The sequence below is a fragment of the Neopelma chrysocephalum genome, unplaced genomic scaffold (assembly GCF_003984885.1).
Source record: "Neopelma chrysocephalum unplaced genomic scaffold, ASM398488v2 Primary Assembly neopelma1_61b, whole genome shotgun sequence".
Classification (NCBI taxonomy): Eukaryota; Metazoa; Chordata; class Aves; order Passeriformes; family Pipridae; genus Neopelma; species Neopelma chrysocephalum.
The window spans coordinates 11159260-11178183 of NW_020897717.1; the positions used below are offsets into that span (position 1 = coordinate 11159260).

Sequence of the window (18924 nt, forward strand, 5' to 3'; positions counted from 1 at the left end):
TTCATTAACACCAATCTATATTATTCCTCTGGTGGCTACTTACTTCCATTCAGCAACTCTGGATCAAGTAATACAGGTTTTTATTTATTTATTTATTTTTATTATTTTTACCCAGAACACATTAAAGGAGTCTCCTGCAGTAGGAAATGAATGATAGACTCAGTTGTTGATGGTGAAAGCAAAAGAAGTACTTCTATATGATATTAATGCGATCTTAAAATAGTGGGAAAGTTTTCTTTCATGGCATTGACAGAAAGGCAATGATTTTGAGTAATGCAGGTTGATGTGAAGATGCTTTAAGATTAAATAAGTGCTATATAAAGGCCTGCCAGCCTGAATTCTAATGTGCTATGAGACATTTTGCATATTTAAGAGTATGCAAAATGTCTTGTACCACACTGGAATTCATTCTGACAAGGCTTTATATAGCATTTATTTACACTCACATTGTACTTTAAGGGAGAAGTGCTAACACTGGCTCTGTTTTGAATGGAAGTAACAAAAGGTAATGCTAAGTGCTCTGTTTCCTCCTCCAAAAAAGAAAACAAAACCAAAAAAACCCCATAACACAAAAATAAAATAAAAGCAATCAAAAGTGGAAGCTTGTTTAATATTGCTCTACCATCATCCTGAAAGGCATAATAATTTGAGTTACACATCTGAACTGATTGGAGTTACAGAATCATATCTCCTTTTTGCATTTAACAATATATACAATATAAAATAAATACATTTACACAAATGGACATTGGTTGGAGCACACGGTATGATACACATCACAAAAATATACAGTTGATTGCTATACAGATGTGAAGCCCATCTACAGCTATAGACATGTTTGTTTTCATTTGTTGTTTTGTTTCAGTTTTTAACTACTGGCTATTATGCAACTCCTGGATTATTATAAGCAGTTAAATTTTTTTTGTCCTTTTGCGATCTTTGCACGATAAGACTGCCGTAAAATGTTTTCCTAGGCAGGTAAACAGAGACGCTTAAATAATTAAAATACAATCACCAACACCCATTTTCTCTTCTATAAGAAAAATAGCAGTTTTAATTTTTTATATCTTTTTTATGTTATCATTTAAATGCAAAATAGTGGAATAAATACAACAATCTGATCTGATTGAAACAAATGTGTAACTTCTGGGAGTTACACAATCATATTGCTTTAAATAAGAAAAAATTAAAAAATGAAGCAAAAATAGAAATTAAATTGTTATGGCTAAAACATACACCCTTTGAAATTTTCCCAACACTTCACATTAAGTAAGTGGTCTTGAAAGAACTCTTCTCCAGCAAGGTTTAAGATGAACAACATTATAAAGCCCGTGCAGTTTGTTTTTTTCTTTTAGCTAAGTTTCAGGTAATGGTTTTACAGTCTTGAGATACTTGTTCTTTTGCAGCTCCAAAAAATTACGGAAAATAAAAACTAAAGTTTGCACCGTGTGCCTTTAACACATCTCCATTTTTTGTGTGGTTTTGTATACTTCTAGTTGATTGGCTTTTGACCCTGAAGCCCAAGTTCTTTAATGTGATACAGCAAAAACAATATTTATATTATATATTTATATATATATAGTGTACTTGAACAGTAGCAACTTAAACCCTGCACAAACTTTCTGGAAAATAAACTTTTTTTTTTGCACTCTTACATATATAAATAATCTTATAGAATCAGCACCTTTTTCCCAGGAGTTGTATTTTTTTTGACATTTTTCAAAAGGGATGTGCCAATTTCTGAACTCCTATCACAGCTATAAATTTCAAGTTATTGACCATCTGAATGAATTGCTAATGATGATTTACCTAGAATCACACTACAGTCACTTCTCTACTGAGAAAACACAATCTACAATATAGTCCCATATAGCTAATGATAGATACACAGTTTTTTTTTCCTAGCACGAGGCCAACGGAGCATCGGCCCATTGTTATTTTGTTTAAAGCACACAACGTAGCAATAGTTTTGGAAACTTGTCCGCACCAAAAAAGTTTTGCAACAACACAGAGCGAGTTAATAACAACATCTGAGAGATGATTGAATAAAAGCTATATTTACAGCATTTAAAAATTAGACTTATCTATAATCTTGAAATATTCAAAGTTTTATTTCTAAGCTATACATTGGTATTCTATAATAAACTGTTACAGAAATTATCCCTTGTTTTGAAAATATTATGATTTCAGTGTGTATCTGTTCATAACGAGTATTTGTTTGGAGTTTCGATCTCTTAATTATTACTAGGAAGAACTTTATTACCGGTAAGGAATAGAATATACTACTGTAATCTCCTGAGGAATTGTACATCCAATATTGTCTCTAATTCTACCCTGTGTCTATAAGCACACACCACAAGAATCCAAACACCACAAGAAGAACAAGACAACAGTCTTTGAATGCAACATAAAAATTCAGAAAAGCACAGCAAACATGAAACATTGAAAAGCTGAACTACATTTCTTTTGTTTGTTAGGATTACAATTTTAATTACATCTGTGTACATAGAATAAGGATGTTCACATAGTACAGGGAGCAGCTACTAACACTGGTACATTGGTATAGCATTTGATGGAGGTTATTGTTTATTGGTTATTTAGCGACTGTAGTTTTCTGGGGGCATCTAATCGGTTTATACATTAGATTACACCTCGTAACAGTCTTGAAACTGACTGACTTTCATGCTGTGACAATACTGGTTGAAAAGCACATATACTGGTTTAGCTACTTGTTAAGGATCGCCATTTACAAAATAAAGTCTAAATCAATAAATAAGGTATAGAAGTGTTAAATTCTTCAATTTGGTCAGAAGTCTACTACTCTGATTTCTTAATTTTGCGAACGGCGGCATTTGCCTCATTGCCTCTAAGCTACTATTGGTTCATAGGGTTTTTCTGCGTGTGAGGTTATAATTTTGCAAACAGGCAGTATCTCATTCATTTGCAACTGAAGCAGTTAGACATCACATAGCAACCATACCTTTGTACGGTCGCTGTCTCCTAACACCGTTACGGATTCGTATTTGACATGGAGTATTTCTATGTTAGACTACTCGGATATACTGCAGGTGTAATCTAATCCTTTGAGTCAGTGAACATTTAGTTATAAACTGGAGCTCATGTTAAGAAACTGGATGTTTTGGACCAGACTGGCACACAACATAAATTGCATCCGTGATAATATGCACCTTCCCTTCGACTATTGCTTTAGTAAGATAAATTCCCACATTAATAAATGGCTGAAAACTGGTAAAGCTGGTACAAAAAAATCTCCGTTAGTAAGAAGAAACAAAACATTTAAAAAAATCTTCCTTCAGGATTCATTTGTCCTTCATTATTGTTCATCATTGTTCAAGCCAGCACAAAAATGCAGTATTTCTTTCTCTTTAGTATTGCATGAATGAATAAAGCTTAAACTATTCCCTGAAAAAGTTACATTGTAGCTAACCTAAGAAATATCTGGAAGACTTGAAAAAACAATTAAGGAATCAAATGGCTGTAACTGATCTAGATGGAAAATGCAATGATAAGAAGCAGCCGATGCATCGTCGCTTAGTCGTCTAATTAGAGACTGCTCCTATGAAATCTAATACTGCATTCAGTCAGTTCATCGTGTTGTACTGTACTGCTAGGTACGGTGGTTCTCTCTTTGATTCCTTTGTCATTGGGGACATTATGGTTCATAATAAGTTCACTGGCATCCATATTATGGATTTCCATCCTTTGGCAGGCCTGGCTTCCATCTCTCTTCAATTAGAGACCTCTTTTAAAAAGTTCAGCAGCAAAAGAATAAAGAGAAAAGGAAAAAAGGAAAGGAAAGAACAGAAAGGAAAAGAGAGGAAAGGAAAAGGAAAAGAAAAAACTGCATCAGAAAGACACAGAAGAAAAAGTTGAAAGCTGCTTCACAGTCTTGCTGCTAAATATCAGTGCAGTCATTTTTTCCTTAATTAAACACTAAGTTTCTTTGCCATTATTATCCTGTTTATTTTCCCTTTTTTTTTTTTTTTTTTTTAAAACGTGCATGATGGGGAAGCCCATGATGCTTTAGTCAGACCTTGGCCTCCAGCATTTCCAAAAAAAGTTTGTGCATGGGGACTTTGCCTTCCAGTTTGATGTTGTAGAAATGCTGCACAGCCTTGGTGGAGGTTTGCCTCAGAAGCGGGAGAGTCATCAACATCTTGCCTGCACGACGTGGGTCTTCCATGTGCTGCCCAGCCTCATAATCCTGCAGAGCCTCATGTAAGACATCCTGAAGTTTCTGCACTGCCTCAACATCCTCTATGTGCATTGAGTCTGCAAAACAAAAGAGCAACAGGAGGTTTCAGTTTGGTGTGCCAGAAGTTTGATAACGCTATGGCTGCACGACACTGTCACTGGTTCTGTCCATCCCCTTCCACAAAGGAGGGAGATAATTACCCACTAATTTCTATATTGACCTTCAGCAAAGTATATGGAAATGCCATGGAACTACAAACGCACAATTAACTCTCGGATAAGTAATTCTTCTCCTCATCCCTCTCAAACAAGTAAAACAGTCACCCCCGGTGCTCCGCAAACCATCTTTACGGTTACTGCTTTGGAGAAATGACAGCACCAGAGGGCTGAATGAATGGAGGGCTGTGTTCTATCAGGGAAGCAAGGATGACTGCCCTGCTGTGGAACAGCTCAGTAACACTCAGTGTCAGGTTCCAAGGCTGCTGAGTTGGAAGCCATGGTTGTTACTCGCTGCTCAGAGACGCCGATTGTGGGATCAGGACCACTGCACCAACACTAGGGAAATGTGGGTTTGATGGGATTTCCTGCTAGGTTTAGCAATTTTTTTTCTCTCTCAGGCATATTCAGACAGACAGGCAACACTCAGCATGTTCCTGAACAGCTTTTGTTCTGTGAAGCTAACATCTCCTACAAGGTGTAATCCTTCTCTCCCACCCACTCAGACGGTGGTTTATCTTGTTAGTGTCGGGTTTTGCATTTTTTATAAAACACTCAAAGCAAACACCTTGCCCTGTACCTTTCCAGGTGAGATGCTTTGGTGGTGTAAGTATTGAGTGACAAGCCTAGACACAACACACATCAGGAACTAAACTAAACTGCTACATGACCTGGAAAGATTAAAGCAATGGAAGTGTGAAATAAAAAGAAAAGATCTAACTGAAATAACTGTAAAACCCTCAACTGGATAGATACAGAAAGGGAAGATGTCCCTGAGAATACGCAGTTACTGGACCATGCTGAGATGACTTTGGATGAGCAGCCCTAATTCTCTGACTTTTATGTAGTCATAAATGCCAAAAAAGCCCTGATGTGGTCCAAAGTGAGGTGAATGCAAGTAAGGAAGAACAGTCATAGGTGAAAGGGGCCACCAAATAGCCCCTATCAGCTACCAAAATTTGGATGGTGAACAAACTTACAGAACCAATAAAACAGTATATGAAAATATAACTGCTGTGAGGGGGTACAAGTCTTAGGGACAGGCTACACTGTGCAAGCTTTGCTCAAGGTGAAACTGGGACATGGCAAAATTACAGTTTATTCTTGAAAACACTAGTTAGTACAACGCTGCTTTGCATCTTAATTTTTGGGTCTGGAATAAAGCTACCATTCTCAGACAAAATAATAACTGAGGAGCTGGATAGTGAAGAACCCACTTCTATTATTGTTTCCAAGACATGTATTCAGCAGCCTGATGCCCTGGATCAGTATCTGACAAAGCCTCAAGTTTCACCGTGTTGATGATTAAACATCAAATTTTACACGCGCTTCAAATATCTGAATTACATTCACAGAATTAAGAGGCATCTAAGATTCATTTCCTAAAAGCTGACGTGCAAATATTTCCTCAGATAATTAGACAAGATAGTAAATACCTCTCTCCTTTCAAATACAAACATGTAAACCAAAACACAAACCAGTAAGTAACAGGTTAACAAAAATGTTCCAGCTTCTATTGTCAAAACAAATGTGCAAATTGAAAAGAAAAAAAATAAAAGTTACAGTTCCCACTCTAAAACAGACACTTAATTATATACAAGTTTGGATCATTTAGCACGTTTTATTGATTCTGATGACAGTTTATCTGTTAATTACACATAATGGAGTCCTATGGGAATTTTACATGTTTAATAATTCTGACTCTTAGTGAATACATGCTCCAAGAAGCATGCAAGTAAGACACACACTGCGGGGATGTGATACTGCACATCAAGGTACCCTGTCCTAAAAGCAGAGATGCAGAAATATCTCTCTTAGGGACAAAAAAGGCTACAACATTTTAAAAAAGATGACAGGCTAGAGTATTACCTCTAGCAAAATTTAGTTCTTATTAACATGAGACGATTCCCCAAATCAATACATTTTTGATAGTTTTCTAATATCATAATTCTATTTAATAATTCTGTGACAATAAGAGAAAACCCCTGAATTCTGCGTCCTACAAACATATGTAATCGATACAGATATGCTAACACACATACACACGCACACACACACACACACGTACAGATGTGACTGATGTCTTAAGCATAGTGTCCAGCCACCAGGCTTAACCTGGAAAGCAAACTCCAAACAAATTGCTGTCTTCACTCCCTAACTCTTTACCAAGTCCTTGGCTATTCGCTTCTGTGCTACAGAACACAAGATCTGCTACCACAAATTTTTCATAAACCATGCACTGTTTGTGCAGAAATTGTACATCTTTTCCTCCTCTCCCCAGACTTACAATGCCAGGGCCAGATTTGCTGGGGAACCAAATAGGAGCAATTTTTCTGCAACAAATCCTTGGTAAGTCAAAGACTGACTGTTTTGGAGACTTTTTTTTTTCACACTATACTGCATAAAGAAACAGGTCTTTCTGGAGAACGTGGCTACAAAGGTTTAGTTTTTAAATCTTTTGAAAACTGGTCTGATTCTTCCCAGAATCAGTATTTGCAACTGTAACCATGTTTGAGTTTGAAAATAGATGACGGATGGAATCCAGACTAATGTATTTTTCACAAAGAGGTGAAACTTGCCTAAGATGTTTAACTCTGCAGTTTGGATAGCAATTTGGTCTGCAGTGTTAGAAATGTCTACACTCTGCATATTTCTTACAATGAAACTGTGTGAGGAGGAGAAAGAAGAAGAGAACACCCCCCCCGAAAATGCAAGAATCGATGGTGAATCAAATCCTGCTCTTTAACACAGCTACTACACTCTGTGCTCTCAAAACTCTTTCACTGTGTGGACGACATCCAACCCCAAGGAATCTTACCCTCTCCTTGCAGGGGTGATTGTGTACCATGCCTCCAGCAAACAGAACAATTACTTATATAGAAAAGTAATAGTAGTAAAGCATTTAATGTATTTGTTGCTGCCTTTGAAATCAATTTAGTAGTTGGGAAGAATGTGACCAGCTAGTTCTCTGCTCCCCTAATGCAAGCACTCCACTGCCAAATGGTGGTTCATCGAGCAGTTCAGGAAGCTGTGCCCTGGGGAACAGATCTGGTCACAGGAAATGGGGTAAGAAAAAACAGCAGAGAGAGGGGCCCTTCCAACAGTGATTAAGACTTCAAACTGTTCTTTTAAAATGGCCATTTAGCTTGAAAGATTTAAAAATTATGTAATCAAATTACTATGATAATTTAACTCCCCATTTACAGCAAAGATTCAAACTCATTTCAGCTTTACCCATTCTAGGGTCTGCCAATGTTTAAATGCAAACTCAATAAATCTGTGCTATTTAATTAGACCATGATTCAGCTTGCAGATTGCTCAGGAAAATATTAATCTCTACAAAGATCCTTCTTCAAGTTTTAGCCTTGCAGTCTGGAACTTCCACTTTATTCCCAATATTAAACGAATGTAGATCTTAATCCCTCAGGCGTAAGCCTTTGAAAATAAGCAAAATGGTTGAAAATGCTGAACTAGGGGAAAAGAGGAGAAAAAATAAAAGAGAGAAATCTTTTCAGTAACTACTGACTGGCAGATGTAGAAGTGAATTCAGAAGAGGCTTAACTTTTTGCTAATATTGCTTATTTTATTGGGATAAACCCAATCCTCAATGATGTCATCAAGAACCACTATAATTTAAGGAAACACAGACAATCTGTGTGACAATCCAGAAGTAAAGAAGTAATTTCACAGGTAATATGAAATTGAATTACAAGTGAGGTACCAAGAGCTTGAACTTTCTTCCTATACCATGAAAACCCCTATTCTTTTGTTTATGGGTTCACTTGTGTTTTTTTAAGGGGCTTTGCAGACAGTCTGGATAATTTATGTCCTACACAGGTAATATCCAGACAAAACCTATACCCAGATGCAATACACTTAAAAATCAGTGCCCATATAAACAATGAAATTAAACAGGGTAATTTCACAGTGTCATTTGAAAGAAAGAAGAATTTGATGGTAAATGCCCTGCAAAAACACAGGTTACTGAAACTGAGCTCAAGAGCGGAACACAAGAATTGGTGACACATCATGCTGCTGAGAACATGGGATTTCAGTCTCGCAAGGGGAAAAGTTGTTCCTGATCAAAACCACGATGGGAGAGAGTGAGATCAACAAATGAGCTCCGCTTGGAGAATCTCATTCTATCCTTGCAAATGCTTTCTTTCACCATCACAGGATGCGAAAATAGAATTGTACCTCTTTTGATCAGTTGATTGATCATATCATCACACAGAAATAGGAGAAAACTGGAGTTCTCATTCAAAAAAAACACCGCAAGGTCCAGACAGAAATTCAGATTACAATCTACTCCGTTTAAAATTCCAGCTTCATCTCAAATGCAGCAAACAAACATCCAGCCACTCAGGAATCATTTAGAACACATCACAAAGAGCAACAACTAGCTAAAAATCGGAAAGCACCTGAACTGAGGGCAAGAATGCCTCTCAAAACACTGCTCTGAGAAAAGCTAAAGGCTGGTATGTACGTATTTTGTACATAATATCACTAAGAAGTGGTAAAAAAACAGGGTCTCAAATAAAGTGTTTCTTCATGTCAGAAAATTCAGACAGCAGGAACGAAGAAATTATTACAGTGAATCAAACAGCAGGGAGCATGCAGCAGTGAATACACACAGTAAGATGCTGGTAAACCACACTGGAGAGGTAGATACCAACAAGTACTTGAAAGACAGCAATTGCTGTGATGTTTGTGATTCTGTATAGCTGAGCAGTTCACAAACTCAAACTGGATAAATCAGATTATTATATCTTCCAGGGTCCTGGAAGAACTGGATGGGATGAAGAGTAAGAACAGACGGCAAAATGATTTTTGCTTTACGTAAGGACAACAAAATCCTAATCTGGATTATGTCTCAAATAAAAGGAATTTTTTATCTCGATTGTACTGCCAATCCACCGCAAAATCCACTGCAGTGTTTATTAATGGGTGAACTGTTCTCAGAATTACAGAACCCTTCCTCCTGAAACATATGCCAGATTTGCACAAGGACACAAAATGCTTGTCCACATTTTGTTTCTGTATATTTTTAATGAGAAACATAGCACAGTGACATTTTGAAAAGCATATTGCTTAAGATAGAAGCAATCGATGGAAATTGTCATAGGAAATCAAACTAGGTTCTTGGTTCTCTCACTCCACAAGAATTCCCATCCTTTTCCAGTCTAGAACTGAAATTGCCCCAGATACTTACTTTGGTCTTCCCTATGTGTGGTAAACAAATATACTTCATTTTGACTACCTGTTTGCCTGCTTTTCCTGAACAGAACTATTTGATGGGGTCTGCATGGCTGGATAAGAGACAGGCACAGAGACAAACAGAATATTTTCCCTTGCAAAAAAGTAAGGCAAAAATGATCTGACATCTGGAGTATTCTACTGGAAACAGACACTTCAATCATAATATATGTCGAAAATTAAAGAGGAATAAATTAAGATTCCCTTGTCCATAGGAATTACAGGCAGTGGAAACCAAAAAAGCAAAACAAAGGCTTGTATGATTGATTTTACTGAATGAGGACTTAGTCTGGATTGCCCTGGTTTGGCCTACTTTTCAGAAGAAATATAGAAAGTGAAGACTCAAAACAGTTTTTTAAACACAGTAGGGAAGGAAGGCATAGAAAGAAAAGAGATTGCTTCATGGAACATGCCTATTTATTTCAGGGACTAACTGGCTTAATGGTGAACTAAAACTACTGTCATAAAGGAAGTCAAACATAGTAAACAAATATTTTTTTTTATTCCTGAAATGGTTTACTTTCCACTAGGATAGGTAGCAAGGGTAATAAATAAAGGGATATATTTACAATGCAAAACAAATTGCATACTATGAACTGGTTTCCATATCTACTCAATAAGGCTACTAAAAGTCTGGGAAAAGAGTTGGGGGGTGAGATACCAACTAAAAGAAAATGGAGATTGAAGGCTTCAAAATCCTTTTTATGCACTACCAAGATATGAACAATTACCACAGTTATTACCACTGAGAGCCACTAGTTTGGCTTCTTGTCCTTTGTAAGTCTCAGGCTACTAACATGTAAATAATGTCTACTTATTTCATAACTATGTGAGGAATATCTCAAAGTTATTCAGTTACTACACCAGCTACCAGAAAAAAAAATTTATGATTACCATTGATTAACCATTAATTAACCACTGATTATCTCTGCTGCCATTTCTTTATGCTAACTTAAGCAAATGGTAGCAGAGTTATTTATTTTCTCTAAAAATTGTGAATGCCATCTATTTGATTACATTAAAATGGAATATGAGGAAGAAACTGTGTTCAAGCAACATGAAAACTGACTACAGCGGCAACTTCCTTTTCTAAAAACTTGTTTCTATGCTGTACCACTCCCTATACAAAACTACATCAAAGAATTAAGATCTTGTTATTTATATTTGGCAAAATAAACACTGGTAACACACCCTTAACACAGCCCTATGTGTGTATGTATGTATCTGTCTATCTATCTATATCATGAATTCTAACACTAACAGGATGACTAGATAAAACAAAAGGAAAAAAGTGACATTATTAGAAATTAAATACAGTATGTTGTGACATAAACATATAATAAAGACGATGTCCTGTGGAGTAAGTGATTTATTGGGCTCTACCAATTAATTTCTGTTATGATACTATTATTTAATGGTGATAGATAGCCTGGTGCTCTGAGTACACTGTGTCTGGAAAGCTAAAAAACTTGTAAGAACTTACTAATTTTTTTACCAGGATGACAGTATAACTGCACTTCATTATGCTAAAATGCAGAAGATACTTTTTGGTTCTCACTCCTTCAGTAATGAAAGGGTGACGATTGTTTTTTTAGGAGAGCTAATATCAGAGACCAGAAATTGTGATGATGAGCAAAAATTCTTTTCTCCTTCTTGTGGTACAGGCTAGACAGCCAGTATTAGTGTTTAAGATTAAATTTTCAACAGTGCATAGGGTTATACTTTTAAGTGCCTAGCATCCACATTTGGGTCAGATTTTTCAAGATGCCAGCAGCCTATTAAGCAGATGCACACAGATCAGACTTTCAAATGTGCTAATGTATTTTGACACTGTAGTTCCTTACGTTAGGTCTTAGAAGGGAACTGAGCTTCTCTTAAACTGAGCTTCTCTCGTCTCATTTGTGACTCATAAGCTGTTCTGGAACATTTGGACTGAGGGCCCAATTTAGCCCTTACTGATTAGGCAATTTCAAAAAACTGCTCACCTGCAACTCCCTGTTTAGTATTACTTAATCAATACATGGAAATGTTTCCTAATACAAAAGAGATGAGCAGGTCATCTTTGCTGCGTTGGAGTGTTCAGGTGCACGTGCGCGCACTTGTGTACACTTCAGGCACATTTTGTAAATATTTCACCTTCCCTTACACACGAGGAAGTAATTGGTACATGCATGTTTTGGAAACCATTCAAAGTTGATTTTCTGCGTGGGTAAACAAAGTGCTCATTGGTGCCAGCTTGCTTCAATTGGGCGGTGTGAGGCAGAATGCGGGGCAGTGGCATCCCGCAGCTTCAAGGTACCTCCTGGCTTTTATGTACAGAAGGTAGGGAAAGAAGGAAGGAGCTTATGATACTGGCAGGACAAGGACAATGCCAAAGAAAGAGTTACTTCTCTGGAGTTCAAGCATAAAGGCTTTATTAATTACTACTGAATCAATGCAGATGCTTAAAACTAACCTGATAAATTCCATATTTACATATTAAATGTAACTGTTGAAATCATGCCTGTATAGATTTCAATGTAGGCAGGACTGAAATGTCTATTCATTTCAGTATCGTGCTCTTACCTATATATTTAAACTTTTCGGAGTCTTATTTGCACTTCATTTGAAATCAGAACAATCTACCAGGTTGCCACATCTTGCATTTGTGGAAATTTATAGAAATGGCGTGGCATTGCCAACCCTGCACAGGGAACATTTGATAGTGGCTGTCAGAGAATCTCCCTGAAAAATAGCTACTCCTCCCCACCTTTTAGGGAACCAAATGGCAGCATTAGATCCAGTACTGCACAAGCAGGCTCTGTAGGCCTAAAGAAAAGTTACCAGTTGGGTGTTTTAATGCTCACACTACTGAGCATTGGCCAAAGCAAAGCTTGTGGTATTTATTCAAACAAAATACAATCAATATGAAGACAATCTACAATTTCTTTTTCCTGCTTCCAAACACCAGCAGGGAAAGTATTATGACACTATATCATAAATCATGAACACAGATACAGAGGTGTAAGACCATCTTTGTCTACTGTTTACAGTAGAGTCAACCCAGGAATCTTTCTAGACAGTGCAGATACGGCAAAAATGTCTGAAACATCCAAGATTTCTTATTATACTCTCTACAGTTATAGAAAGGTTAACATATTTTAAACCAGAAAAATAAATAGCGGAAGAAAGGAGAAGTAGCAATAAAATATATTAAAATGTGAATTGCTAGTGATTGATTTTATAATGGCATTTTGTTTTTTAAAATTAGCTGCGTTTACATTAATCGAGTTCCCAGTTCTATGAAAATAAGCTATTCTGGTTTTGTCTATTAAAAAAAAAAAGACAAAAAATGCAATTCTATTTTATTTTAATTTTAGCAGCATTTTTAAAATGAAACACTAATGGCCTGATATCCACTGATGGGGGGTAATTCTGCAGGTGCTATTTTACACCTACAGGTTAGCGTAGCTACAGCTGATAGAAGTTTGGTATCTGCTGCATATACAACCTGAAGCTGAAATGTTGAATGCCAGCAGTCAAAACACTGTTGAAAGGGAAGTGGAATGGCTGGGCCGCTTTTTAAGTCCTCCTTGCAACAGTTTCATTTTAAGACAGCAATTTTATTTCTTTTAAGATGAGGGAAGGAAATGTTTTCACTTCAGTGTGCCCTGAATTTTAGTATGCTGAACTGTCTTTATCTCTGACATTATCCTGGTTGTAATTTCCAGTGAAGTTAATGAAGCTACAGATGATTTTGATACACTCTATGCACAATGTATGACTAAACTTTTTTTTTGGCAGCAGTTATATTTTATTATTACTTAAACACTGCACATCTTTTTTTGGGGAGGAAAAAAAGGTGTGAATAGTATTCACTATCATATCCCTATATTCTAGCCCTTATCCTTTTTATCAAGTAAACTACAGAAATATTTCTACTTTAGTCTTTGAATTACAGAATCAAAATAATTACAAAAAACCTTCTCCATTTAGACTCTTAATTCCAGATAACTTTCTTGCTCTGATCATTAAGCATGACCAGTTTTGAGGAAAAAACCTTTTGTAGCTGCAAAGCATCCTCAAGTGTCTATTTACAATGTTCAAAAATCAGAAATAAATCTTCAATTAAGAATAATTTTGATCTTTAGAGGCATTTTAGCATTTTGCTAATTCTGGAAATAATATGATATTCTAAAACTCAGGGCAGAGTTAGTGGGGTGGAGAATATTTTACAAAGAAACTAACAAGCATTTTGGCTTTGCATGTTTTTGAATTATATTTCCAATTAAAAATGCAGAGTGCTAAATCACATTACAAAGATAAATAGGAAAGTACAACTTCATTGTTGAAAACAATTTCCCTCCTATCAATCTGAGGATTCATGCATCAATATTGTAGATGAACTGTTAATTACAAAATCAATTAAAAAATTATTTCTAAAAACAGTCACGCGTCCTGGCTCTCAGGGGGGCAATTTGGGCAGAAGGTCTCATCTCACTAGGACCGCGCCAAATCACAAGTCGTCATCCACAAGTAAGCAAAAGCAATCTGGTTTTTCATTTTTCAGCGCGGCTGAGCCCAGCCTGAGATTGATCGTCACATATGGCCCCAGAAAACAAACTGTCAATACCTTGAATGCTGCAGAATTTGAACAAATAGCCGTCCGCCCATTCAAGCCACTCATTGCATCCCATTTAACAGATTTTATTGACAGTTTCCTTCTTGTAATTAAAGGGAAAACTACTGGCCAGCAACCAAGATAAAGTTCAAAGATAGGGTCAAAACAAAAGCAGATGGAGGGGCACGGTGTGACTGTCAATGGAACATAGCATCAGAGCATGTTATTGACACACAGGTATCTAATGATCGGCACGTCATTAAAGAGGGATCTATCGTGAACTTTATGCAAATGCTAAAAGGGACTTAAGACCACAATAAAGCATTAAGGAGACACAAAAGGAAAAACAACAAAGCACAAACGATTTTTACTTATCTGACAGTATTCACTGCTTCAGCACTTTTAAATTCAAATGCAGAAAAAAATTCTTTCTGAGATTTTTAACTCTTGCTGCACAGGTAATAATTTTTGCAGAAGCACTATCTCTAAAAATGCATAGGATCCACAAGGTAAGATGTGGTCCTTGTGAGATTTAATAAGGATTTCCTCCCTCCTTCCATATCCTGAATTCACTCTATCAAATAAATCAGTAGCTGCCTTTAAAGAGAAAATATATAGCCTACTCTTCAGCACCCTTTCTTTCCTTTTAATTGCAATGATTAGGCTTGTCTGGATTATGGAATGGTTTTAGGAGAACAACATCTATATTCATTTGAAGGGATCTTTGCCTGTAAAGTACTCTCCAAATCATACAGTGGAATATTTTCCACTGCCTTAGGGACATAATTCCTCAATTACATTGAAACAGAAAGTTGTTCTTAGTTTGAACTGCTTTGTTTGTTGCCTTTTAGCTAAAGTCTAACAAGCAATTTCTTATTCTAAAACCATGTTTAAAACAAGCATGCAGAAAGTATTATGGAAGATAGGAAAAAAAAAAGTGACACATTAAAAATGTAGCAACCGTCATGCTACTCTGCCAACCTGAATTAGCAAGTGCTATAGCTTTGAGGGTGACAAACTCTTCTTTCTCCAGCTTCATGCTCTTGTATTTCTTTACCAGCTGCAGTATGGCATTGTTAAGGTCAAGAAGGCCTGCCAATTTGGATTGGTCTTCATCCATAATATAATCTTCAGCATATACAAGCTCATCCTCAAAAGAAAGTGACCGGTATACAACACCGAGAATCAAAATCTCCATCCAAGCACTCTGCAGAAGGCTCATCTGGTCAGCTAGAGACAAAGTGGAGAATCCTGAGGAGGAAAAAAAAAAAAAGGAAAAATATTAAGCACACCTGGATTTATCAGGTTTATCAGAAATCTGCTCCTCTTTTTTTATTTTTATATAGGTTGTGATAAAACATGCATGTAATTCTATTATTCTCTCTTCTGCTTTTATGCCTCTTCTCCTCTTCCTACTACAAGAAAGTGTTTTCTAATCAAAACCAAAGTTTTAAACAAGCTGGAATTTGCAGACTCTTCCTGTGAGAATTATAATAATTTGGGGAGTTCTGCAGTGACAGTGTGTGATTTGTATCATGTCTTCTTTGTTCTGAAATAGTTGTGCTTAGTTCTAAAAACCTGATGCTGTGAAATAGGGATCTGCTGATTCTATTCATCACTACCATAAACCAAGAAGGACAATTTAGGAGAGAAAAAAAATAAAACTTTTTTAAAAGGGAAGATTTGATGTTTTAATAGAATTAAGGTGCCAGTCAAAAGGAGAAAAAGTCTCTTTGAACTTTAACCTTAGGGGAAAGAGACGTAACACCCACCTTTCGCAGAAAAGACACTAATCATTTCAGTAATGGCTTCTGCTTCTGCTACACTTGTTGAAATAACAGGGTGGCATATTGAAATGCCAACTGAATAGCAGTCACACCATCCTTTTTCTGAGGGCAACCAAAATTTTAATAAAAGCCTCTTAATTAATTTAACTTTTGCTTTTTTTCTCCTCTCTCTGCTGTCTTTCCTAATAAAGGCAAACATCTTTACTGTCTTACCTTTTCAGGCTCTTGTTTACAGTACCTGTTAATTTATTATATCAAACTGCTAATATCCCAATCACATTAGGTGCTAGAAACAATATGGGAGAGGAAGTGATTTTTCTGGCCTGTTGGTGAAATGCAGCAGTTTGCCAGTTGGCACCATCAACCACAAGTACTTAATAAAATCATCAAAGGGGATTAGTCAAGCTTTTCTTAAAGGGTCTTAAGACATGTCTGAGGCTTTCATTTAGTTGTTTATGGAGCTGCTTACATGTCCTTTGACAGGGTTCCCGCTGTAAGAACATTCTTTTTGGCGTTCGATTACGCTTAAATGCATTTTTCTGTTTTGAAAGTCAAGAGTTACAGTCAAGCGAGAATATATCATAAACTAGCAAATCTGCAAGGCATCTACTCCAAACAAGATTTTCTCTATAAGCACTAAGCAACAAAACTAATACAATAAAAAAAGAAAAGCCCACATCCAAACCACCAGGCATCCATAAAAAATGAAACATAAAACTGGCTGCATGCTCTCTCTCTCTCTCTCATTTTTCTCCCCCTCCTTATTTGTTTTCATTTTCTCTTACTGTCTTTTGAGTCTTGTGATAGAACTGTAGCTCTCTTCTTTCAAAAAAAAAAACCCACAACAAAACCTGAGCCAACAACAACAGGAAACTCTTGAAGATGTGACAATAGAAAATAACACATCTGTGATTAAAATAAATAAGAGGGAAATGCAGAAGAAATAATCATTTCAAAGGTTATAGGGAGGAATTCATGATTTCAATTAGCTTCAACATTTCTGTTCCTTCCCGTCTTTCAAGAACCAGTTTTTCTGCAGTAGCAGATGGACAGAGAATGTAGCCTGCAGCATCGTCCTGTGACAGCCCCATTCTCCCTCCCAGACACTGCTGTTAGTAAATAGATTTACACATTCTCCAATCTCCACACATCTTTCTGCCGAATAATTAAAAGCAGGATGATTAGTTTATTGAGTGGAAGGAGGAACTTTTTTATTGAGGTCCATCCACGATTTTATCAAGGCCAGCACTTTTACGGTTGTCATGAGGGTGCAGGCATCCAATTTTTCTTATCTGCCTGATTAATACAAACGCTGTTTCAGGACGCATTAATTAACAGATACAAATCTACGTTCTCATGGAAGGATCAATACAGAGAAGAAAAGAGGCATCAATGTGAATTTAGTGCTGATGATGGAGAAGGCACTCTATTGACATTTACGTGCATAGAAACTTTAAAGTTGCAGTAGAGCCCTTTTGTCCCTGTGATTTACAAATTAACAATTTTTCAGGTATAACAATGTTTCACACACTTCTGCAGGGTTTAATTAAGAAAAAAGCAATAAAATCAGTTTTGATTAAAAAAGTTTAACCTGCAATTTCTCTCTGTAGTTGGGGTTTTTTTTCCTGAAAACTCCCCAACTTCCTTTTTTATTTGCTTATCTATTTTAGTACAGGTTTGTTGGCACTGGTTTCATTTTTTTTTTATAAATAATACTATGTTTCAATAGCATTTATTGTGTGCCACAGTCAAAGGAAATTACATTTGCCCTGTGAGTGGGGGAAATGGGATGTTGACTATAATTTATTGTATTGCACTCTTGAAAAATCTGCATTCTGGAGCAGTAAATATACTAGTTGTTTTTATTTGACACATTAAAAAATCAAAAGAAATTTTTTATATTATAGAAAAACTGGCAAATATAAACCACATTGTTCCACTCTTCAATAATAAATCAAATCAACATGACTATTTTCTTCCTGATCGAAATAACTTTCCCTTGAAAGCCTGTTCAGTGAAAGCATGTTTTAACTTTTAAAGGCATCCCTCGTGGGAATGTAAAGCTGCATCAAGTTGTAATTAATCTGTTTTTGTTTTGATTTTTCAGAAAATGTGAAAGCATCCAGCATATCTCTTGTATCACAGCAATGCCCTTTTAATATGTATTCAACAAGTTACAGTTAAAAGAACAGATTACACAGGAATATATGTTTATATACAGAATAGATTACACAGGCATATATATTTTTTTTATATACAAAGATTTGTTTTTAATTGTTTGGAGGAGGTTATACTTATTTCACGCCAAAGTCCGAGTGTGTGAGCTTTTGTTATGTGAATGCCCCAGATCAACCACATCCTCTGACAAGTGGACATTTTCTGTATTAAATTGTAACTATTTTTTTAAAAGTCTCCACATTGGACAAAATACACTTCCAGCTTTCTGAACCAGTGTTAGCCTCTCCAGTCACACCTCTAAGCTCTTTCCAAACCACGCTGAGATGCTGCATGATGGTGTGGTTTTGGACCTTGCTGTGCATTGTGTGCATCCCTAATCTTTAAGAGTCTTGCAGGTCACCGCTTTAAATGTAGAACTGTGTAACAGCTTTTTAAAATACAGTGTTGTGCACCTTTCCCCCCCTTAGCACATACCATATTGGTGACAACTTTGATCTCTCTCCATCTCCCTCCCCAAGTCAATGCCATTTAATGTATCTCAGGCATTTGCTCGCAGAATGACTCTGTACCTTGACCTGCAGTTAAATAGCATGTTTATCTGCGATACAGCGCACTCCAAATAAACCAGATGACAGTTTGCAGTAACGTCATTTGGAAGGATTGAAAGGCTTC

General features: G+C 36.4%; 1 protein-coding gene across 15 annotated transcripts in view; it reads right to left on the reverse strand.

Annotated features, from left to right (window-relative positions):
• Window positions 1-589: 589 nt before the first annotated feature.
• ESRRG (estrogen related receptor gamma) overlaps window positions 590-18924 on the reverse strand; it is a 400294-nt gene continuing 381959 nt past the window's right edge. For all 15 annotated transcript variants that reach the window (XM_027681704.1, XM_027681690.1, XM_027681689.1 and 12 more), the window contains 2 exons: window positions 15269-15538; window positions 590-4293 (listed from right to left, as the gene is read on the reverse strand). In XM_027681704.1, the coding sequence (XP_027537505.1) occupies window positions 4049-4293; window positions 15269-15538 (515 nt within the window). In that variant the 3' untranslated portion in view covers window positions 590-4048. The remainder of the gene's footprint in view (window positions 4294-15268; window positions 15539-18924) is intronic.